At 41.8% G+C, this 22,984-nt stretch overlaps 4 protein-coding genes and 1 long non-coding RNA gene across 11 annotated transcripts in view; 1 reads left to right on the top strand and 4 right to left on the bottom strand.

Moving 5' to 3' along the window:
* Nucleotides 1-38: 38 nt before the first annotated feature.
* On the bottom strand, nucleotides 39-5,885 carry LOC122768547 (gamma-glutamyl hydrolase-like). Its single transcript, XM_044024623.1, has 13 exons — nucleotides 5,446-5,885; nucleotides 5,246-5,355; nucleotides 5,064-5,172; nucleotides 4,922-4,972; nucleotides 3,908-4,017; nucleotides 3,726-3,834; nucleotides 3,584-3,634; nucleotides 3,075-3,159; nucleotides 2,848-2,986; nucleotides 2,393-2,499; nucleotides 1,684-1,774; nucleotides 1,451-1,585; nucleotides 39-1,365 (listed from the first exon to the last, which is right to left on the bottom strand). The coding sequence occupies exons 2-13, from the start codon at nucleotides 5,349-5,351 to the stop codon at nucleotides 1,244-1,246; spliced, it is 1,215 nt and encodes a 404-aa protein (XP_043880558.1). The 5' UTR covers nucleotides 5,352-5,355; nucleotides 5,446-5,885; the 3' UTR covers nucleotides 39-1,243.
* Nucleotides 5,886-6,466: 581 nt separating this feature from the next.
* LOC122768554 (gamma-glutamyl hydrolase-like) lies at nucleotides 6,467-10,627 on the bottom strand. Its single transcript, XM_044024636.1, has 9 exons — nucleotides 10,472-10,627; nucleotides 10,260-10,371; nucleotides 10,129-10,179; nucleotides 9,605-9,689; nucleotides 9,366-9,504; nucleotides 9,173-9,279; nucleotides 7,783-7,873; nucleotides 7,556-7,690; nucleotides 6,467-7,333 (listed from the first exon to the last, which is right to left on the bottom strand). The coding sequence occupies exons 1-9, from the start codon at nucleotides 10,557-10,559 to the stop codon at nucleotides 7,215-7,217; spliced, it is 927 nt and encodes a 308-aa protein (XP_043880571.1). The 5' UTR covers nucleotides 10,560-10,627; the 3' UTR covers nucleotides 6,467-7,214.
* A 496-nt stretch (nucleotides 10,628-11,123) lies between these two features.
* LOC122768564 (apolipoprotein D-like) lies at nucleotides 11,124-14,913 on the bottom strand. 2 transcript variants are annotated; one of them, XM_044024657.1, is made up of 7 exons: nucleotides 13,768-14,913; nucleotides 13,540-13,692; nucleotides 13,367-13,454; nucleotides 13,129-13,233; nucleotides 12,915-13,036; nucleotides 11,611-11,699; nucleotides 11,124-11,474 (listed from the first exon to the last, which is right to left on the bottom strand). In XM_044024657.1, the coding sequence occupies exons 4-7, from the start codon at nucleotides 13,213-13,215 to the stop codon at nucleotides 11,239-11,241; spliced, it is 534 nt and encodes a 177-aa protein (XP_043880592.1). In that variant the 5' UTR covers nucleotides 13,216-13,233; nucleotides 13,367-13,454; nucleotides 13,540-13,692; nucleotides 13,768-14,913; the 3' UTR covers nucleotides 11,124-11,238. The 2 variants fall into 2 exon arrangements, with proteins under 2 accessions (XP_043880592.1, XP_043880584.1); XM_044024649.1 differs by lacking the exons at nucleotides 13,367-13,454; nucleotides 13,540-13,692; nucleotides 13,768-14,913 and adding an exon at nucleotides 13,315-13,355.
* On the top strand, nucleotides 11,351-22,822 carry LOC122768576. Of its 2 annotated transcripts, none has more exons than XR_006360321.1 (3): nucleotides 11,351-11,454; nucleotides 22,310-22,457; nucleotides 22,524-22,822. It is a non-coding gene; the product is annotated as an uncharacterized LOC122768576 (long non-coding RNA). The 2 variants fall into 2 exon arrangements; XR_006360323.1 differs by lacking the exon at nucleotides 11,351-11,454 and adding an exon at nucleotides 21,636-21,741.
* Nucleotides 14,962-22,984, bottom strand: part of LOC122768522 (collagen alpha-1(XVIII) chain-like) — a 61,604-nt gene continuing 53,581 nt past the window's right edge. For all 5 annotated transcript variants that reach the window (XM_044024612.1, XM_044024604.1, XM_044024596.1 and 2 more), the window contains exons 23-44: nucleotides 22,753-22,788; nucleotides 22,588-22,662; nucleotides 22,308-22,373; nucleotides 21,627-21,689; nucleotides 21,464-21,544; nucleotides 21,299-21,334; nucleotides 21,153-21,206; nucleotides 20,838-20,894; nucleotides 20,686-20,745; nucleotides 20,536-20,577; nucleotides 19,066-19,093; nucleotides 18,920-18,988; nucleotides 18,359-18,384; nucleotides 17,894-17,974; nucleotides 17,674-17,818; nucleotides 17,504-17,577; nucleotides 17,288-17,416; nucleotides 17,077-17,124; nucleotides 16,913-16,975; nucleotides 16,628-16,825; nucleotides 16,064-16,179; nucleotides 14,962-15,973 (exon numbers count right to left, since the gene is read on the bottom strand). In XM_044024612.1, coding sequence (XP_043880547.1) covers nucleotides 15,772-15,973; nucleotides 16,064-16,179; nucleotides 16,628-16,825; nucleotides 16,913-16,975; nucleotides 17,077-17,124; nucleotides 17,288-17,416; nucleotides 17,504-17,577; nucleotides 17,674-17,818; nucleotides 17,894-17,974; nucleotides 18,359-18,384; nucleotides 18,920-18,988; nucleotides 19,066-19,093; nucleotides 20,536-20,577; nucleotides 20,686-20,745; nucleotides 20,838-20,894; nucleotides 21,153-21,206; nucleotides 21,299-21,334; nucleotides 21,464-21,544; nucleotides 21,627-21,689; nucleotides 22,308-22,373; nucleotides 22,588-22,662; nucleotides 22,753-22,788 — 1,749 coding nt within the window. In that variant the 3' untranslated portion in view covers nucleotides 14,962-15,771. The remainder of the gene's footprint in view (nucleotides 15,974-16,063; nucleotides 16,180-16,627; nucleotides 16,826-16,912; nucleotides 16,976-17,076; nucleotides 17,125-17,287; nucleotides 17,417-17,503; nucleotides 17,578-17,673; nucleotides 17,819-17,893; nucleotides 17,975-18,358; nucleotides 18,385-18,919; nucleotides 18,989-19,065; nucleotides 19,094-20,535; nucleotides 20,578-20,685; nucleotides 20,746-20,837; nucleotides 20,895-21,152; nucleotides 21,207-21,298; nucleotides 21,335-21,463; nucleotides 21,545-21,626; nucleotides 21,690-22,307; nucleotides 22,374-22,587; nucleotides 22,663-22,752; nucleotides 22,789-22,984) is intronic.

A 22,984-nucleotide genomic window follows, 5' to 3' on the forward strand; every position in this document is an offset into this window, starting at 1 on the left:
TCAAAACAAACATTGGGAAAAACACCTGAAACTTTTTCTTTTCCTTCTTTTATTAAAATATATAAAAATATAAAGTAATCAAGACTTGGGGAGATAAAATGATGCCCCATGAAAGGAATAGTTCAGAAACGCAGTCATGTTTCACCATATCTGTGCAAGAAAGTGATGAAAATGAATAAAAATACAGCCTCAGTTTGGTCCCGTGTGCTTACTGACGCAGGGATTTGGTTCTGTCAGAGATTCCTTCCTGTTATATAAAGCTGAATTTGAGAAATAACTTCAATGTCATGTACTTTTTTTTTTGAATACTGTCAAATACAAACTTCAAAATTCAATTTCTGAGTTCCTTGATCCTGATTTTTTTTTTTTTAGTATTTTGACAAAACAAAAATGCAGTCGTTTATTTTGATCGTAATTGGGTATTTGGTATTTTTTCCCATGCCTGACTGCATGTACTACATTTCCAGTAGTATCGTGATTAGTAGGAAACGATACTACTACTACTAATCACTCTTAATCACTCATTAATAGTCCAATGGCTAAAGTTTGATGATCTGGTAGATTCAAACAAAGTGAAGCAGCGTTCAGTTGTTGTGCTCCTCATCTGTGGAACAAACCTCACACTGTGAGCTCATTTCAATCAGGCCTGAAAATATTATTGTTAACTGCAGCACTTGAAGTGCACTTGACATACAAGAATAAATGGGTACATTTTATTGGCAAATCACACTTTTATCTCTTGTCATTGTAATGTCTCGCTTTTATTCTGTGATGTAAAGCACGTTGAGCGTCTTTGCATTCTGCAAAGAATGTGTAAGGGGAGACGTGGAAATTGTGTTTACGAGCGAAAGGGATCAGAGATCTTTGATGGAAGTGCAGTATCACAGTGAATGGAGTTTACAAAAGTCATTAATATTCACATCTTGAACACAAATGAGCCTTATTTTGGTTATTTTCCATTTTCCATTTTGTTTAGAAAGATTTGTTGTTAGATGTTTAATTTTCTTTAAATTATATTCTTCATGGAGTCTGCAATATTTATTTATATTATTAGGTATTATATTTATATTATTAAATTAATATTATTCAATGTATGTAATGCCCAGAACTTGTTCTTGTACATGATGCACAAAGTCTTCCTGTTTTACCTTAATTTAATCCCTTGCTTGTTTTGTGTTGTCTAATTTCAAGTGAATTTCCCCCGACGAGGGATAAATAAAGTATCTTATGATGTTTTAGTATATCAGAAAAAATAATAGAGTTGCTTAAAGCCAGACGCTGGCCCAGTGTAAACAGGAGAGTAGTTGTATATCAGCGCCTTCCTCTCCTCCTCCTTTGATGCAAATCTGTGGAAGTTCTTCCGGGCTGCAGCAGGGAGAGAAAACAGTACAAGATAAATACATCAAAAACAACTCGTTAATGTACAAAAAAAAAAAATTCCTTTTTGTACCTTCTTCAACAAAGAACTCCGCGATGTAGTACGTGGTCATGACCGCTGAGGGAAAGTGTGCAATGTGAGGCTCTGTGCCATCAAACGCACTTTTCTCCGGGTGCCACTGAGTGGCATAAATTGGGTAATCGTACGCTGCAGGGGGAAAAAAAAGGGGGGAACAAAGAGGATTTGACTGTGAATAACTGTGAATGTGAGTGAGACAAAAAATGTGACGCGGCGTTAAAGCGTACCTTCCAGCGTGGACACAAACTCAACTTTCCCGTCTGTACTCGTGGTGAGAATTTTGTAGAACGTCTTCAATTTCTCATTTGAGTTGTAACTCTGAAAGAAACAGAGGAATAACTGTACATCAGATAAAACTGTACATACAATTCTGTCGCTGATCCTTCTAACTCTTCAGTATATTACCTTTTTTTTTATGTTTTATTTTTCTCTGGGAACCCCCTGGCACCTCTTCATAGAACCCTTGGGGTCCCTAGGTCTGCTATTGATAACTACTGTTCAAACTACTGCAATAGTTTCTGTCCCGTGAGCAAACAGATATCAGTCGTCACTGACACTGATACGGTCTCTTGGCTCCCAAAAGGTGTAAATCTTTGAGGCTAAAATTCTCCCTCAAGGAGTTTGAGGAGTGCGTACATTCAAATGCCCGAATGATGTGCCCTTGTCGGATGTTGCAAAGCTTAGAAATCACACTTTCAGAATCTGTAAATAACTCGGGAGTTGACATGAATAACACGGGAGACTTATTCCTGGTTTTTCCATGGCTGGGCACAAAGGCACAGAGGTGAATGTATTTTTTATTTGTTTTGTTTTGTTTCATAAGTCACGATCTGACAGGTAACATAAGCACATACACCTTTTTGGTCCATTTCTTTATGTGCACAGCGCTGCAAGTTAAATGTGCTAGAATATGTGTTTAAAAAAAAACAAACTTACAGATAACACCAGACTCCACTTGTGCGCGTGTTGTGACAGCGGCTCAGAGGCCAGATCTTTCATGAGTTCATCTGGGAAGCCACTGAACATCCGGCTGCCTTTGGCATCTAGAGATGAGCAATAATGTTATAATTAAATATACATACACACATTTATCCAGTTAATGCAAAGAAGGCATCATCAGACAGATATTTACTTTTATTTGATCCCTTTGTCTATATGATTATTTGGCCGTACATGTTTTTTTTCTGACTGTGTTTAGGGGATTTATTTAAGATATACAGGCAACACTGTTGTTTGACTTGACTGTATTTTGTAAAATCTGATACCAAGGATTTGTTTGAATCGTAAAATAAAAACGTTAGCGTTAGCATAGTAAAGATGTAAAACACAGACATCAAACCTCTGCTAATAAGTTATCACAATGTGTACATGCTAGAAATAAAAGGCCGTACCTTCGGTGAGGTTGAGAGGCAACAACACACCCTTTGTCTCCGTCATCGTGAATAAGTCTTTTCCGCTTATCAAGTCACACAGTATCTGCAATCCCAGACAGATGCCATACACTGGGAAATAGTCATGTTTCCTGTTTGCCTGAAACATCACATCACAGTATGCAACCTTTACACAACATCAACAAACTTCAAGCTGGTAAATTAAAAAGACAAAGGTGTAAATTTACCTCAATAGCAAGCTCATAAAAGATTTTTGCGGACCTTGCGTAAGCAGACGAGATGGGACAAACGGGGTCGCCGGGGAAGAGGACCCTTAACAAAAAAAACCAAACAAACTCTGTTTGGTATTTGTGAAGAGAACCTGAAACCAGGCTCCGTCAAGCAAAACTATCAGCCCTGACAGAGGGGAGTGTTTGTGGGTATACACCCTCAGTACAGGGCAAGTGGGGCAAGAAGCATTTATCCTGTCAAGGTTTTGTTCCACTCTAATCATAATCACATTGTCTATCGTCATTTGAACTTTGATGTTATTATTATTTTCACGTCTTCCAAATAACTTTATTTTTGTTTCGGGTTTCTCCAGAACAAACAGCATTAGTATCATCAGCAAAAAAAAAAGCACAAATTTCATCCTTTGCAAATATCATTCATGTACAAAATGAAAAGAATCGGTCCGAGTACTGAGCCTTGGGGTATACCACACTTGATATCCCTGCCAGTCAATTTCTCTATTTACCCGTTAATGCAGTTGAACAGTCTCTCGTACTCCTCCACAGTCTGGTTCATCCTGTACAAATGGAGTGGAAGTAAACGTTCCAAGTCACACATGCCTGAGCAAGGTGTCACCGTTGACACTGTCATGTAATTCAACTACTTACTTGACTGGGGCGACTCGGGCTCCCGCCGACTCCAGGAACTTCACATGATTGGCATAAATATAAGACGTCCGGTTGGGTTTAGGAAAAGCAGCTTCCTGAGCCATGACACCTTTGAAGTTTAGCGTGAATTAAAACGCGGCAGTGCACGATGGTATAACATAACAAAGACGACATGGACTTACCGATGATGGGTCGGTCATTTCTCTTGGCTGAAGAATTTAACAGGCAACAACGGAGAGGTGGGTGCTTCATCAGCACAGTTTGCACCGCTCGCCTCAGTGTCTCCATTGAACTGAGAACAGAACAGACACACACACAAAAAATTACTATATGGTTCAGCACAACAATGCACCTAGACAGAGACAGGGAGAATAATGACAACCTCAGCTACACAGCATGCCACAAAATGCAAGCCTTATGCAAGCCTGTGCCCTGGCCTGTGTGTGACAACAACCACCTTGCATGTAAAAAAGCCTATGGCAATACAAGCACAAATACAGAGATAGAACACATGCACGTCTGCAATTACACAGTCAGGGCGTGTCTAAACAACTAGGAGCTGAACTGGATGTTTCAGTCACTAAGAGTCACTAAGTACACTGTACAAGGTTGACGGGAGGAAAACTGTTGAATTAAGAACGTGTCAGACAAAGTGAAGTCTAAATTTTTGGGACTCCAGCGAACCACGGTGAGGGCCATTATTCACAAATGGAGAAAACATAGAACAGTGAGGAACCTTCCCAGGAGTGGCCCGGCCTACAAGAATTACCCCAAGAGGTCACAAAAGAACCCAGAACAACCTCTAAAGAACTGCAGGCCTCACTCATCTCATTTAAAGGTCAGTGTTCATGACTCAACCATAAGAAAGAGACAGAGTTCCAAGGCCAAAACCATTGCTGACCTAAAAGAACAGAAAAGGCTTGTTTCACTTTTGCTAAAAAAACCATCTCAATGATCCCTGAAGTCTTTTGGGACAATATTCTGCGGACTGACGAAAGGAATGTTGGAACTTTTTGGGTTTTTTGCGTTTCGGGTTTCTCCAGAACAAACAGCATTAGTATCATCAGCAAAAAAAAAAGCACAAATTTCATCCTTTGCAAATATCATTCATGTACAAAATGAAAAGAATCGGTCCGAGTACTGAGCCTTGGGGTATACCACACTTGATATCCCTGCCAGTCAATTTCTCTATTTACCCGTTAATGCAGTTGAACAGTCTCTCGTACTCCTCCACAGTCTGGTTCATCCTGTACAAATGGAGTGGAAGTAAACGTTCCAAGTCACACATGCCTGAGCAAGGTGTCACCGTTGACACTGTCATGTAATTCAACTACTTACTTGACTGGGGCGACTCGGGCTCCCGCCGACTCCAGGAACTTCACATGATTGGCATAAATATAAGACGTCCGGTTGGGTTTAGGAAAAGCAGCTTCCTGAGCCATGACACCTTTGAAGTTTAGCGTGAATTAAAACGCGGCAGTGCACGATGGTATAACATAACAAAGATGACATGGACTTACCGATGATGGGTCGGTCATTTCTCTTGGCTGAAGAATTTAACAGGCAACAACGGAGAGGTGGGTGCTTCAACAGCACAGTTTGCACCGCTCGCCTCAGTGTCTTCATTGAACTGAGAACAGAACAGACACACACACAAAAAATTACTATATGGTTCAGCACAACAATGCACCTAGACAGAGACAGGGAGAATAATGACAACCTCAGCTACACAGCATGCCACAAAATGCAAGCCTTATGCAAGCCTGTGCCCTGGCCTGTGTGTGACAACAACCACCTTGCATGTAAAAAAGCCTATGGCAATACAAGCACAAATACAGAGATAGAACACATGCACGTCTGCAATTACACAGTCAGGGCGTGTCTAAACAACTAGGAGCTGAACTGGATGTTTCAGTCACTAAGAGTCACTAAGTACACTGTACAAGGTTGACGGGAGGAAAACTGTTGAATTAAGAACGTGTCAGACAAAGTGAAGTCTAAAGCTTTGGGACTCCAGCGAACCACGGTGAGGGCCATTATTCACAAATGGAGAAAACATAGAACAGTGAGGAACCTTCCCAGGAGTGGCCCGGCCTACAAGAATTACCCCAAGAGGTCACAAAAGAACCCAGAACAACCTCTAAAGAACTGCAGGCCTCACTCATCTCATTTAAAGGTCAGTGTTCATGACTCAACCATAAGAAAGAGACAGAGTTCCAAGGCCAAAACCATTGCTGACCTAAAAGAACAGAAAAGGCTTGTTTCACTTTTGCCAAAAAAACCATCTCAATGATCCCTGAAGTCTTTTGGGACAATATTCTGCGGACTGACGAAAGGAATGTTGGAACTTTTTGGGTTTTTTGCGTTTCGGGTTTCTCCAGAACAAACAGCATTAGTATCATCAGCAAAAAAAAAAGCACAAATTTCATCCTTTGCAAATATCATTCATGTACAAAATGAAAATAATCAGTCCTGGTATTGACTCTTGGGGTATACCACAATTAATATGCCTACCATTTGGAAATATATTTTTCAATTTGGACAATTGTTGATTTCTCTATTTTCTTTTTATCTTTTAAAGTTGTTTGATAATCTGAAACATTTAAGTGTGAAAATAAAAAAAATCAGTAAGGGGGGGGGGCCCAAATATTTTTGGGAAGAATTGCATTAGCTGCAGAGTCATGGAAAGTCACACTAATCCCACAAACACAACAAATAAAATAATTGAGGCAGAGGCATAGTTTTCTGTATCAATCATTTATTTGAGATGATTGGTCATATTTGTGCATAAAAACATTTTTAAAATAACATGACAATGACAGTACATTCCAGTTCTCCAGTTGCTGTCCTGAAATGGAAAGTGAACTTTCTAAGCCCTGTTGGAAGATGTTTTGTTAACAGCCCATTTGCGGTGCCTATACATTCATCTATTTATTTATTTACTTACTTACAGACACCGTCATAGTATTAACCTGTTGACCGTCACATCTCTTTTTCTCCTATTAGCAGCAGGAGCACGGATGTGTCCTGAAAGTGTGAGTGTAAAGCAGCTTTGAGTGGTCATCAAGGACTAGAAATGTGCCATGTAAACACAGGCCATTTAAAGGTAGGGTGGGAGATCAGTTTCTGGAGCATATCTTTTCTCTACCGTATTGCTGAAAATCCTCTTCACAGCCCAATACGACAGGTGCTTAGCTCGCAAACAAAAGACAGTTCTGAACATCGGTGCTGCTTTTTACACGGTGGCACTGTTTCTCCTGGACAGGCGGCTTAACTTTGTGATCTTTTGAGCTTTGGTTGATAATCGAGAAAGGAACAAAATTAAGTCAAGTACTGAAAGTGACCACTGCCATGCGAAGTTGATGACGAGTGAGCCATCGTTCACATTAAAAAAGGGGATTAAAGTATGGCAGCAAAAATTTGACGTGGAATTATCAGTGAGGTAGCCTGGCACCTTGGTGAAGACGGAAAGCTCTCCACAAAAGGGCATCAGAAAAGATAGATTTGCTCAAAGGCACTCCGGTCATCAGCGTAAACGGGAGAAAAGTTGTAGATTAGCGCTTTCCTCTCCTCGTCCTTTGATTCAAACGAGTGGAAGCTCTTCCTGGCTGCAGCGGGGGAGAGAAAAGACAAAACAATACTCACATGTATGTATGTGTATATATACACACACACACACACACATATATGTATATATACATATACACATATATATATATACACACACACACACACAGGTGTGTGTATATATACACACATATATACATATAGTGTATATTTTCTTATATATATATATATTATGCAGCTACAGATTATTCAAATGTTTGCACCTTCGTTGACGAAGAATTCTGCGATGTAAAACGTGGTCTTGACCGCTGAACGGGTGTGTGGAATAAAGTCCATCCTCCATTCAAATGCATTTTTTTCTGGATGCCACTGCGTCCCATATATTGGGTAATCATACGCTGCAGAGAGAGGGAGGGGGGGTAAAAAAAAACAAACAAGAGAGTTGGCTCATTTGAATGGTACGCTTTATTTCGCCGCGCGTCACGTTTACCTTCCATCGTTGAAACAAACTCCACTTGTCCGTCTGTATTGGTGGAGAGAACTTTGTAGAACTTCTTCAGTTCCTCGTTTGTGTCGTACGTCTGAAACAAGACGGACAAAGTTTACGACAGACTGGATTAAAATGTACAAACGGCAGAAGTGGAGCATCAAACAAAAACAAACAAAAAAATCTGCGCCGTTTCTCGTTACAACGAGATTGGTTACCTGAATAACGAGGAATTTTTGCGAGCGATCGCCGCACATGTTCACATGTTTATTTCTGTTTTTATTATCGCAGCAGCAGGCAGATGTAGTCAGAAGCACAATGTGGTTACATAGCCCAGTGGTGATATGCAGTTGTCGCATATCACCACTGGGACACGCCAAAGCACCATTCTCAAGTCTGATACCATTATTTTAAAAGATTCACTTAAAAGGAAAATAAGTATTTTTAAGCATTTTAATTTTGCCGTCTCTCTTTCACTCTTTTGTTCGCATGGCATTGTCCATATGTGTCCTCTTTCAGATAAATGTCTCTCATATCTGTCTGAATCCAGGCTTGTTCGGTGTCCAGCGTCTGAAAGAGGAGGCAAACAAAACATGGCACTGGTCTGAGGGCCAGTCCTTCTTCTTATACCAGCTCCTGGACATAGAACAAGTGTGACTCCTCCCTCCCTTTATCTTTAGTTTGCTGCTTCATGGCGACGTTCGGCTGGTTGGGTATAAGTTCCTTCAAGGAAACGGCTTATTTTGCAGAGAGAAAAAGGCGTTTGTGCTTCTTTTTCCATGATGAAACCTGCAATCAAGCTCTGCTAAAGTAAGCACAACTTACACAGAAGCGAGCGGAGGCATTTCCGTTTCATCAGACCACGTCCGCTCGGCCATGCAAGTTTTCTTATCTTTTGCACTGCATGTCTCACTCTGAGCAAAAGTTTACGAGACAGACGTGTGTGCCCGTCACTTGACCGGCACTGGCTGTAAACGAGTGAGAGAAGCTAACGCTCTTAAATTGCATCTGAATGCAGATTACACACAGTCGCCACGGAACATACAACGCGTAGCACATGTGTTGAAATTGTGCATGATTTTTATAAATTATTTTAGAGGATTCCCACCTTTGTGCGAGACTGGTGGGGCGGCGACCTAGCTCATTCTAGGAAGGTCCCTAGTAGAGGATGGGTTGATTGCAGAGAAATAATTACCCATAGGACATTATTTAAGAATATATAATGAAATGCAGGATGAGTGACCGGACCCAATAATCATTTGTCATAAAGTCACTCACACCAGTGTGCGGGAGGAGGTTTCAGAGCAAACAGAGCATCTACACCTTCAGACTCCCTCCCACAACAATCATTCAACAAAGCGTTGTGTAACCGCGATGGACGGATGGGACTCACCAACAATGCTAGACTCCACTTGTGAGTGTTGACTGTTAGCGGCTCAGACGCCAGTTTCCCCCTGAGATCGGCTGGGAAGCCGCCGAACAGGCGACTGTCATTGGCATCTGGAGATGAGCCAAAAATACAAAAATCAAAACGAATCCAGACGGCCTCAATATCATGACGGACATAAGAGGGTGAGCATACGTACCATCAGTGAAGTTAAGAGGCAACGGCACGCCGTGTGTGTTGGTCGACGTCAGTAAAGCCTTTTCACTCGTTAAAAGCACCAGCTGCTCAAATCCAAGACAGGTGCCCCACATGGGAAAATAGTCGCCCTTTCTGTTCGCCTGAAACATCACATGCAGTGTCACGAGACACATGTCAACATCCACATTCATTTCAACTTCTTGGTAATTTAAAAAAAAAAAGAAGAAGATCCAAACGTACCTCGATGGCAAGCTCATAAAAGACCTTCGCAGCCCTTTGATAGCCTGATGAGTAGATGCTGGCGCTTCCACCGGGGAGAAGGATCCTAAAGCAAACACATACACACATGATGTGAGAGGTTACAATCAAGAAGCTGACACATGTTTGTATACATGCATAATAGAGGAATCGCTTCAAAAATATGTACAAATGTGCGACTCGTAGCCTTGGAAAAAGCCTTTAGTGTCAATTTACACCTACTCACTATGAGAAGTCACTTTTTATGGAAAATATAACATCAGCGCATGTTCGTTCATCGTTTTAAATCAGGGAAATAAACTAAACATGTTGGCTTCAAGTTGCCAAACATTGTGCAAATTCATTGTTTTGTCTCCTGAACATGGGACAGTTTGCAGTCATTTATAGCATCAGCAGTATTATTGGTATCTTTTTAATGTACTTCCACATAATGTGAAAATTCATGGTCATTATTTATTATCTATAGCTTTGCTGTCCTTGCGTTATTCCACATATTTAACTGTTACCCATTGATGGAGTTGAAGAGGGCTGTGTACTCCTCCTGGGTCCTGTTTATCCTGCAGAAATGCAAACATGTGTTACACAAGCCTCGACACAGTGTTGTTTAAGTGATGATCGTGGTCAAGTAATAGCTCACATGACAGGAACAACCCTTGCTCCTGCTGCCTCCAGGGTCTTCACATAAGAGGCAGCAATGTAGGAGTTCTGGTTGGGTTTCGGTGAATTTTTCTTTTCTTGAGCTAATACACCTTAAACAACAACAACAACCCAAAACAGAGCAGTTTCAACACTTCCTGCAGACAACAGAGGGTCTGTCCATGACAGGGTTAGGGTTATTCATTATGTTACCGATGATGGGCCTGTCGTCCCTCGGGTTTGGGACTGACGAAGTTAACGGAAAACCCAAAAAGGAAACGAAAATCACGAGCGCAATCATGTTGTTAGCACTGCTAGCTCTGACTTTACCCGGAAGCTCTGCCAACGTGACGTAATGACAAACTACTTGGGACTACCGGTATTTTGCCTTTACCCCCCAGAATGCATTGCGTTTTGGTCACGTGGTCTGGCGAGCTCTATTGCATTACCGGTTAAACATTTGAACTTTCCGTGAATACCTTCAGAGTAAAAGTGTACGTCACTTCGAATCGTCATTCCATTTTCTTTCATCTCTGGAGAAGTGGACTTCACAAATGTATATATTTTTGATATATTACAACTTTTCTCCTATATGACTGTAATATTACGACTTTATTCTCAAAAAATAAACATTTTTCCCTTCAGTTTGGCCCTAATACGCCATCATACTAATGTTCACTTGATAGTAACAAAACATTTGCCAATTTCAAACGACGTTACCAAATAAAGGAATAAATACAATAATACTGAAATGTGTGCACCCAGTGAATCCAGTCTGAAGTCCAGTGGAAATAAAAATAACATCCCAAGGATGGAATAAAGCACTTAAAAATGGAAACACAAATTCAAAATACAGGCCTGTTAATACCTTATTTTCTGTGCACTATAGCCACATTTATTACATGACAACAATACAAGTTTCTCAATAACACAACACATTGACACAAAACTTTAACCTGCTAAATGTTATCACTCCTGCTTTAGGTCATGATGTCACAGCCTGTCTGGTTGCTTCTTGTAATACGGTCGACATCAACACCAGCGGCTGCCAACTTGTCACGCGACTGGCTGATGATTTCCTCCGTGAGCACCCGAGTGCGAGCCAGGATCCAGGCAAAGTCGATGTGGAACACGCCGAAATAGCCGTTGCAGGAGTACACCAGGGCATACGACTGGTAGTCTGTGGAGAGCACCAGGTAGGGCGCATCAGGAACACCTGCAAACACAGACTATTCTGTATTTTCTGGTAATAATAATAATAATAATAATAATAACAACAATAATAAAAATAATAACAATAATAATAATAATAATAACAATAATGATAACAATAATAAAAGTAATCATACTACCTTTAAAGAAGCTGACTCCAAGAATGGCAGGTTGAGATGGGTCTTTAACTCTGGCGACGCCGTCAATTGCATTTATCTTCCCATTAGACCTGCTCGGAGAAAAACACAGAAATAACATTCACTAACTAGGACTGCTTGATAAAGCCCTCGCGTCCCCATGCAAGCGTCTCCCATGCAAGTCGGGGAGTGCAGCAGTTCCCTGATCTCCCTTTTGAACCCACACAACATTTCAAAAACTTTTCGCCTTTGATATATCTCGCTCATTTACACAGGATTCAAATCGCTAAAATGGACACAAAAAATTCAAAATGACCAACTTCGTGTTGAGTTGAGGCCATGGTTACCGTCAACACTTTTGTTCGTCTTGGTCTATAACATCTTATAAGTTTTGGGAAATTCGGTGTAACTCAATTTTGCCTCTGTTTTCACCGAAGGGGACACTATACTATAGAGCCCTTGAGCAACACACGGGTCCGGGAACTAAGCCATTATTGCATATTCTCCAGACCTGACCTCCATGCAAAGTTTCAAGAGTTTTTATGCACGTTAACCTGCTCAAAAATGGCCGCAAAGCCACGGATATAATAATAATTATCTGAAGTAGACAACTGAAGACAACAGATTCCTCGCAGAAATTCGTGCCAGCAGCTGTTTCGGCCCCTGCCATTCGTGGCTCAGGCCCTAATAGTCCAATAGAGCTCTGGATGTCATGTGACACAATGCCTATGAACCGCCGCGTTGGTAGCCGGAAAGGCCCATTTATACACTATGCAAAAAAGGAGAAAGATGGAGCCTTTTGTCTGTACTTTGCGTTAATTTCGTCCTTTGTTGTGCGTCTCGCAGGGGTAGCTAACTGTGACAGACCGAAAGCAAAGAGTCTATGCCAGAGTTTGCTGGCCTTGCGGCCAGAAAAACAGAGATCGACTGCCAGGCCGTGTTTGATTCGAGAGACTCTATCTGGTGAAAACAAGTTGTCCAAAAGTGTCAGTCAGTCATCATCTAACCGCTTTATCCTCCAACAGAGGGTCGCGGGGGGTGCTGTGCCAATCTCAGCTACATCGGGCGATAGGCGGGGTACACCCTGGACAGTTCGCCAGTCCATCGCAGGGCCACACACAACTTGAGACAAACAACCATTCACTCTCACACTCACACTCACTCCTACTATCAGTGTATTACGCCATTTGTGTCAACTTCCAGTTTTCAAAGATTGTCATTTCAACACTGCACGACTGTCAATATTGAGTCTCCACAACTTTCCACCCAGAAGACAATGTTGCAATAGATAGCATTAAAATTCTTACAGCAACTCTGCATTGTGAACGCTGACCGTCCCGTCACCGAGGAGAGAATATGTCGCTTGGACACATTTCCCTCTTTCAAACGCAGCTGGCAGCTTCTCTATTTCATACCACGTACCCATATACTGAAGAAGAACACAGAACACATGGTGATGAACCTGTCTGTCGGTGAGTCGATGTAGCAATGAGACCAATGGGTGTTTTCTTTTTTTCTTACCTTTGTGATGTTGAAGTCGTCTTGAACAGAAGGCTGAGGGCAGGCGCCAAAGTGGAAAGACTGAGCGCCGGCAGCCGCCAACGTCATCAACAACACAAACGGGACCTAAACAGTGAGGATTGACAAGTTAGATAAAGAGAAACGGGGGTCAAATTAGAAATACAACAAATGAACAGTTCACAGTACATGGAATGTCTCCATATTCAAGTATAAGCTGACTAAAGTTTGCAAACAAGACCTTTGGAATGGAAAATGTGACTGAAGAGTCTGTTGACACAACCTTTGACCCAGCAGTGCTCGCGGTTGTTTTTGTTCAAATGTTACACCTGTAATCAAACAACCACACATATACATGTCATTAACGGCGCTGTTGACAGTGTTAGCCAATATTGCATATTCTCCAGACCTGACCTCCATGCAAAGTTTTCAAGAGTTTTTATGCACGGGAGGCCCTGGTGGCCCAGGATGACCCATGACGCCAGGTCTCCCATAACCTGGGGTGCCCGGTGGGCCTGGCTGCCCAGGTCTGCCTGGAGGACCGAGCCTCGAGTCTCCTTTGGGACCCTGAAACATTTCAGGATGACATTTTTATCGTCAAATCATTATTAGAGAGAGGAAATCATCTCACGGAAGACTCACCACTGGTCCTGGTCTCCCCGGGATCCCTGGTGGCCCTTGCAAACCGGCCTCCCCCTTGCTTCCCTTTTCCCCTTTGGTGCCCTGGGTCACACAGACATAACTATAGCAACGTTACTACGGATATAATAATTATGTGAAGTAGACAACTGAAGACAATAGGTTCCACCACTGTTGACAGTGTTCTCGTGAGTGAAAACATAAAAAAGTAATAAATCTTACATTACAAACGAGTACAGAGACGCGTGAAATCTTTCCGACACATGGCGAGTGAACATTCGGTGTTAAGAAAACAACTTTTTATTCAACAAAGCACCAACATTTATACAAAAACATGTGCTCTCACTTTTGCCCATGGAAATCATGTGTCTTGGAAATAATGTTTTGCTGTTTTTTTAACATTTTCTTGAAGAGTTGTAAACTTATAAATCTATGCGGAAAAAGAAGGAAAGGCAAATAAGTGAGGAGGAGGAAAAACCAAAAACTACGAACGATAAATTACATTCTTGTATTGAATCATTTTTGATTTCTTGTTATGTGCTGTGACGGCATAAATAAATCACTGGATTTTTAAATTAAATAGCATAATTAAGAGAGAGATAGAGCTGCTATTAAATGTTTTTTAAAAAAAAGTGAGATCACAGAGGTCAACAATGAAAATCGGGAACAAGATTGAAGTACAGTGCAAGAAAAATGACTTTGGTGGAAAACACTGGAAGTTTGTGAAAATCTATCCAGGCTTTGTGGGAAAAAAACAAAACACGGAGTCAACGTCTCCTGAATTGCATTGCAGTGACTTCAACACATTCTTTTCATTTTACAACCTGTAAAACAAACACAACGATAAAAGTGTAGCCTTTGATGCTTTCGCTAAACAAAACAGTCAAAAAACAACTGCCATATATTATTTCAGGATGAGTGTGTTTGTGTGTCCTCGGTGTCTCCATGTTTCAGTCTTTTGAAGAATAAAAAGACAATTTTAAAGTAAAAAAAAAACAAAAAGAGAGACGCCTCATCCTCAGCACACCTGAGGCGACCGTGTGCAGCCATTTTGTGTGGTTTTGATTCTCGTCGCGAGTCCACTTTATTAATAAATAATTACCACATGCACTACTGCCTTGAAGCTCTACTGTGTATATATATATATATGTATATATCTATATCTCTCTCTATATATATATATATATATATATGTATATATCTATATCTATATATAGCATTTGTTTGATTAGAAAATGTGAGATTATTCTCCCAGATTAGATCTTTGCTGCTGTTCCTGCCTAAAAGCTGGGGTGGGTGAGATTTTTCCAACACTTCCACACCTCAAGGCTCTCTTTAGTCTTCTATTGGCTGTTCTCTATATATTGTTTGTGGGAAAATGTCTAATAGTCATTATATTTAAGGCAAAAATATCAACTGTTTCTGACGTGAATGCGATAAACTCTCAGCCCGCAATGAAAAAGGGGCAAAAGTAGCGGAAAGAGATCGGACAACAAACGCCTGTCGACATGAGCGGTGCATTTCAGAGGAGGAGAATGAGGAAGTGGGGGCGTTTCCCTCGGATCATATCTATCTGTCCGTCTGTTCACGCTCATCTCATAGGAGAGGCTCAGGACAGAAAGCTACCATCTCGAAAATGTTGGCTTAGAGATCCTCATTTAGAAAGAATACAGTAAAAAAATCTGAATGACACAATGACACCTTCTGTGCATAATGGAAAGGAGTCGAAAGGTCCAGTGTGTAATATTTACGTGGGTTTATTGAGTAGAAATGTAATATTCTACAAACCAAATGAAGGGAAAGGTCCTCCGCTTGTTGCAATCTGGATTTTCACCACTACTTCTCACACACTGGACCTTTAAAATCTGTGTTTTCAAAACCACAACAACGCTGCACAAAGCACCAACGACATGCTGGAAATGACGAGGAAAAGACACAGCTATTCCCAGAGTGTTTGACAAGGTAAGGTCTAAGGTGGCCGACGAGTGGTGAAAGGTAGGAAAGAACTTAGGGGGATTTGTGGGTCTCGACGCAGAGGACGATGAACTCGTTGGAGCAGCTCCGCGTCTGCTGGCCCACGAGCAGACCCGAGGTCAGGCTGGACGACTGGCCCATGACGGACACGTGATCCGTCCGCCACGTCTCACAGTGTTTGTCCACCACCCGCAGACCCCTGCCGGTGGAGCCGTGCCAGATGCTCTTCTGAGGCCTGCCAGACAAGAGAGGACAGGAGGACACAAGTGTGAGAGACACACGCATACTCAGACCACAAAATACTCAGACGACCACGATGACTGACCAGAAGGGGTCGGCTAAAACATCTCGGCCATCGAAGGAGTAGATAGGTATCCTGGCATTAATCGGTCCACCGTCTCCGTTGAAGATCGACCGCCAGTTCCTGAACATCACATCTCCCTGAGAGAAGATGAAACAAGAGTGAGATACAACCAGAAATCCCAGCATCTAATAGTCACCTCACACATTCTTGACACTTTAATGCTCGACAGCGGGTGAGTCTGGTTAGTCTGGCTGTATTTGACTGTAGCAAGAGTTGCTAATGTTGCTAAAGTGATCGAGATACGACGTCCCGTGTGTCCGCCATTGTTGGGCTCACTTTGACCGTCAAAAAAATACTAGGTAGAGAACGGGAGACGGGAACTAAATGGAAGAGCTGGGAAGATTTTTTGGCTCCGAAAACTCAGGATGTAGTTCTTGAGGGAAACCCTGTTCAGTGTTTTATTTCAGCAGATCTCTGTAATAGACTGGAAGGTTCACATGTTCTTTAGTCACACTGTTGCCAGAGCTCGTCTCTTCCTAACAGCACGATGCAAATCTTCATTTTTACTGTTGCTGATGTTCTCACCCTGAGGTTGGTCACTGGCAGCACGTCGCGGAAACCATGGGAGACCACGTGGACCAGGTCCTGCCTGTGGGAGGAAACGAAGGCACGGTAGTTGGGCGCCAAACCCATCGCCTTGGCCTGCTCGTAGCACATGCGATCAGCCATGTCGAGCCCCATCATGTCGCCCGAGTGGGGCTGGTTCAAAGCCACCAGGTTGAGCTGGAGGGAGAAGAAGTAACATTTTAATGTTAGCGATTATGTTGACCTTGAGTCACCACAAACTAAATAACGTGTTTTTCAACTCACCCTCTCTTTAACCGAAGTCACTCTTTCCATCGTGTCTCCTCTGATTTGATATGCAACTCGAGGCTACGTGAAAGTTTTAAAACAGGTCGTCAATAAGTAGACATCTATACAGCTATTGTTTTTTTTTTGTTAGTGAATCAAGAGCCATAAAAATAAACAAGTACCTCGTCTTGTGGTATGATGTTACTGGAGAGGTAGATCAGACTGCCGAGCTGTGACCACAAAGCACAAAAAAATCAAGACTGTGAAATTGTTTTCATTTCCAGTAACCAGCAGTCATTCAGTCAGTGGGTTAAAATGAGGTTTCTTCGCCTGGAGAGACACGTTTTAATAATATTTTGTTCTGCAGGGTAATGTGTTGTGCAACATCTTTACCTGGATCTCCTTCCATCCCTGGGAAACCTTGAGGAAGAGACTTCCCGTTTCCATGACGTACGCCAGTGTTCCCTCTGCGTCCCGGACCGTGTGCTGCATCATACCGTCACGGGTGGGAAATGTTTTCAACTGACAAACAAACAGACAAACAAAAGAGGAGTCCAGTTAAATTTTGCAAGACATCATTGAGAAATGATCAGCTAACTTAGAACTTACAGATGCTGAGTCGCCTGAAGATCCAGGAGGTCCAGGTGGACCAGGAGGTCCTGGAGGGCCCGCGATGGTCAGAGCTGCCGTTACAAAAAAAATAATGTAAAACATCTTTCATGCAATCTGAACGGTGAAGTCATCGACACACAAAATGAAATGAAACTGATTTGTTATACCTGAACCGTAAGGTGAGGGTGGTCCGGGAGGCCCTGGTGGCCCAGGATGACCCATGACGCCTGGTCTCCCATAACCTGGGGTGCCCGGTGGGCCTGGCTGCCCAGGTCTGCCTGGAGGACCGAGCCTCGAGTCTCCTTTGGGACCCTGAAACATTTCAGGATGACATTTTTATCGTCAAATCATTATTAGAGAGAGGAAATCATCTCACGGAAGACTCACCACTGGTCCTGGTCTCCCCGGGATCCCTGGTGGCCCTTGCAAACCGGCCTCCCCCTTGCTTCCCTTTTCCCCTTTGGTGCCCTGGGTCACACAGACATAACTACAGCTTTATGGTATATAAACATTTATTGATGAAGTTGCTCCATTGAGGGCAACTTTAAAAACTATAGAACATGGTCGGCTTCAGTCGAGCTTCACATTCTGCCATATTATAATAATTTCATCCAAATTTTGGAACTTTTATTTTTTCATGTTGCACACTGCAAATTCTCCAAAGCAGAAAGGAAGAGGAGGATCGTCGGTTAATTTTACTTTTAGCTTTTAGTTTTGCTTCTCTGTCCATTGTCTTCAAATTCTTCTCATACACATTGCAGACACATATTCACTTTCTACCTCTTTGAATTTCAGTAACACTAAAGTTTTTTTTACATATTTCACATATAATCGGTTTAATTTGACACTCACCATTGATCCTCTGGTTAAGTATGGATCTACAGAAGAGACAACACAGGAAGAAAAAGCGAGGAATGAGTTATTATACAAGATTTTTTTTAAAAAGCAAAGTGATCAAATATGAGGTGCAATTTAAAATGTTTTATTCAAAATCATCCATTCGATCCATTACATGGCAGCATGTTTAGGCTACGTTTAGAAAACCAAGCTGAAGTGACTTGTAATTGTTGTTTTTTTAGCCGTTGATGTGATTGTTTTCAGGGCCTGTGTGGACACAGAGAGCTGATAGTCAGTTCAAGTGTGGGGTGAAACTGGACTGAACCTAAATCTCACCCGCTAATTGCATAACACTCATGCCTTTGGAGGCTCTAAATTTACCATAGGTGTGAGAGAGTGGATGCCTCTGTCTCTATGTGACCCTGTGATGGACTGGCCGACTGTCCTATCGCCCTAGGTCAACAAAACACTTCCAAGTAGTTACGAATGTGAGGCGTCAAATGTGATCAGAAACTGATTGGATTTGAACAACGTGGTGATTAATGCGAACGTAACAAACTCCAAGTGTGGACTCACGTGGTGGAGCAGGTAAGCCGGGAAGGCCCCGGTCTCCTTTTTCTCCTTTCGGTCCCGTCTGACAGTTACCTTAGAGACAGAAACATTAGCATTAAGTCACTTTTTTTTGGGTGGGTACAAAGATGCATTTTAAGTATCCAACCTACCAGCTGCAATGGTTCCATTGGGATTAAGCTGAACCAAAAAGAAACGTGGTACAAACATGAACGTAAGTGATTGATGAATGAAAAACCAGAGTCGTATATTGACATGACATGCGAGTAACGGTGATTAGTCCAACATGCGGGTTGTGATTTTAGTGCTACCTCGTTCGGTTTGTGGCACCGAGCCTTCACCTTTCCAGACTGGACGTGAAGGGTGCAGGAATATGACGGCGGGGTCCTCGAGCACATCTGAGTTATGATAGGACGTTAGTGATGACACGGAACAACATGCAAGTCAGAGGGAAGATGTGTAAAAAAGAAACACGGTGGAATCACTGGGAAACTAGGGTTTTAGTCACGTTCATCTGAGAAATGAAGGGGTTAGTCGTTAGTGTGGAAGGGAAATGAAAGGAAACTGAAGTGGGGTCCGATTAACTGGTCCGTCTGGAGGATGACTTTCACACAGCTCGTGTTGGAGGGAAAATAAAACAGCTGAATGCTGACTTTATCCATCTTTAGAAATCAATGGGATTAAAAAAAATAATAATTATAAAGTCCTCCAACACATGCTGTCATGAAACATTTTATTAGGCCATGCTGTCATAACAATATACAGTTGTGTACGGGGATTTTCACAAAGCAGTCAGACACCTTTACTTCCTCTTTGTGTTACAAAAAATCTTTCTGTTCTTTATTAAAAAAAAGGAACAACTGAAAGGTCCCAAGTATCAGACTTAGATCTCCGTTGGCAGTGATTACAGCCTCGAGGCTTCTTTTTTACGAGGATTTTTCAGTCAGATCCTCTCAAGCTCATGTACTCGGATGTGGAGAACAGTGGGAAGTCTAAACCAGGTTTTCATGACTGTAACCTCTTAAATTGCTCCCTTGGGTCAAAGAGAAGCTGGTTGCTCCACATAAGTTTAAACTGTGCCTCTCGGGAAGCAAAATCAACACAATCGTGTCACTGAACCCAGCAGACTTGCACAGGTATGTTTACTTCAATCAGAATTGGCCCAAATCTGGGCCCCAGGATCAGCTTTATTTGCAGACATATCAGTAAAAAGCAGCTTTATTAACCTATGGTTCATACATGATGAGTTACTGATCAAATAAGATGTAAGATAAGACAATGTTGGGAAATTAAGTCAGTGCAAATGCAGACAGTTCAGTTCCTACTGCTACCTCTTCAAATTAAAAGCATCACACTGGCACATATAAGAGTAAAAGTAAAAGTTTCATTGTTATAATTAAATGTCTGGCCCTTCATTTATTCAGTTAATATAACTTCTGAAAAAAACACTAGAGCAGAGCAAATTTAACTCTGAACACTTGATAAATAAATGTGATATTTAAGTTTTCCATTTATTAATTAACAAAAACCGATTAAAACATATTACAAAGGAAAGTTTTTAAAAGATTAAAATAGTGGTGTCTGGTTACTTTGTGAAAAACCACTGTAGACATAACACTTACAGGCATTTTGCAGTGGGGTCTGGGAGGAATGGGGAAAACTGTCTTCAGAAACCCGAGAGGAGAGAAGACCGTAAACATTTGCAAAATCGAATCTTAAAACAAAGCATGTTTAAAAAGTATTAAAAAGTGTGTGTGCGTGTTTTTGCTTACTCCTTTGGGGCAGTTGAACATTCCTGGACGGCCTGGCAGTCCTGGAGGACCGGGAGGTCCCTAAGAATAGTCGAAAGTGGGTTATTATGAGCTGTAGGTTTTATATTTTTGTGTTACTTTACACTTTCACAAGCTCTTAATACCAAACTCACCTGCAGACCTGCGGAGTCTCCTCTTTCTCCTTTTGGTCCCATTTCGCCTGCACGACCCTACATAGACACATTAGACATAATCCAAAACACTCAACAATTATACGGAAAGTTAGATTGAGTTAAACACTAACGCTGCCCACAGGGACATTTGGGAAATAGGGTAGTTTGTTGCACAACTCCATTTAAGATTGAATTGAATTGAATTGAATTGCATTGAATTGAATTTAATGCAACTTATCAAACGGCAAACTTTCGAAAAAGTATTTTCAAACATTTTCAGCGATCGAGATAAATAAGGAAGTTAACGGTGCTTACAGGTCTTCCAGGAAAACCAAACTCTCCTTTCGGTCCTGGAGGTCCCACAGGTCCCTGTTAGAAAAGGAAAAAAACATGCACAGCCGATGTCAGTTAACGTAAACAAACCTGTAAAGTAAACTTTGTCGCACGCCGTCAATACTTACTGGAATGCCAGGGGGTCCTGATACACCGTTATCTCCCTAATGAGGAAAATACATTTTAAAATCAGAGTTATTATGGCTCATTTTTAATGAATCTGTGTATGTTAGGATTTGAAACCAGGTCAAACAAGAGCACAGACAAAGGACAAATAAGAAGGAGATAAAAACCTTGACTCCTTTGGGACCAGTCAGGCCTGACAGCATGGGCATGTCTGCTGACAACATCAATCCTGGCTCACCCTTTTCACCCTGCAGGAGCAAGCACACAACTTAACAAACAAACAATAGGCATGTAGAGAAATCACTGATTTATATCACAGTCCACACTTACTTTCAGACCTGGACGTCCATGAACACCTGGTATCCCAGTGTCACCCTTCGGACCTTGTACTCCCTGCAAATCAGTGAAATGTGAATGGATACAACTCTCACATTATACAAACACAGTGAGTAAGAGGTGGCGGCGTCGTAATTTATTAAGTTATGTGTTGTATTACATCTGTCATGTTTGGACTGTATTCGGGGGGAACTTAATTGGAGCTGCAGAAGGGAAGGGAACAGCAGCAGCAGGCTGTTCGGACAGTGCTTGCACAATCAGAATTGTGGGAAGCCAAAGCGATGAGTTTGAAAATATGATTGAGAAGTCCTCGTGGATTGTCCAGGTTTATTTTAGCAGTAGAAACTTTGAATTTCTTGGTGTTTTCAGACATACTGTAGCGCTGCCGTATGTGCTGCTTTACTCATGCTGTGCGACTCTTCCGCCTTGTCAGTCATGACATAAAAATGTGTCAATCTGCGTGAAGCAAAAAAACACACACACACAGTCATGTGGAGCTGATGGGCTTAACCAGCTTTAATGTGTCTTTACTCATTTGTGTCATGTATCATCAGGAAGAGGAAAACCTGACGGCTGAATATAGTATCAAAAACATCTGCCCGTCGTGACACATCCAGATAATTGCTTGTATGATGACATTTTTATTTTTTGTTTTGTATTTTTTTTTTTACTCACAGCAAATCCCTGAGCTTCAAAAATCCCTGAGAAGTTGTAGGCACCATCTGTATCGTTGAGAAGGAGCTTAAAAAAAAAAAAAAAAAAAAGAGGGGGAGACAGATGGAGAGATTTGACAAACTTCATCACTCTGGAAAGTTTCTCAAAAAGGTCAGTGTGGTGTGAAAATGCAGGTACGTGTGATTACAACATGTAATTAAAGGCTCCGTGTTTTAGGAAACAACCATGTTCCAATTCTGTTGGAGTGAACCTGGCAGGGTCCAGGTCTGATGCCGCTTACCTTCTGGAGGTTGATGACAGGTCCCGGTGGACCAGGCGGTCCGGGAAGACCAACTGCGTCCCGTCCCTTCTCGCCCTGAAAGACACAATTAACACTCAGAGTCAGAAGTGCATGTGTATTTCTTAGTCTGACCACTTCATATAATGCCCTACTCGGAGGTGTTACCTGTTTTCCTGGTTCACCTTTGTCCCCTTTTGGTCCCTGCAGATAAGAAAATATAAAGATTTGAAGTTAATTATCCAGTTATTTTTCTGTTTAGTGTTATGCTTGCTTGTTAAATGTGCAGATGCATGATAATCTGTCCCAATTTGGACATTTTGTCAGTTCTATCTTTGCTGTTTGGATTTGGTCACAAAAAACTTAATTGTGTAAAAATCCTTTCAGATAAAACTTTCCA

This window comes from Solea senegalensis, linkage group LG1 (assembly GCF_019176455.1).
Source record: "Solea senegalensis isolate Sse05_10M linkage group LG1, IFAPA_SoseM_1, whole genome shotgun sequence".
NCBI classification, from domain to species: domain Eukaryota; kingdom Metazoa; phylum Chordata; class Actinopteri; order Pleuronectiformes; family Soleidae; genus Solea; species Solea senegalensis.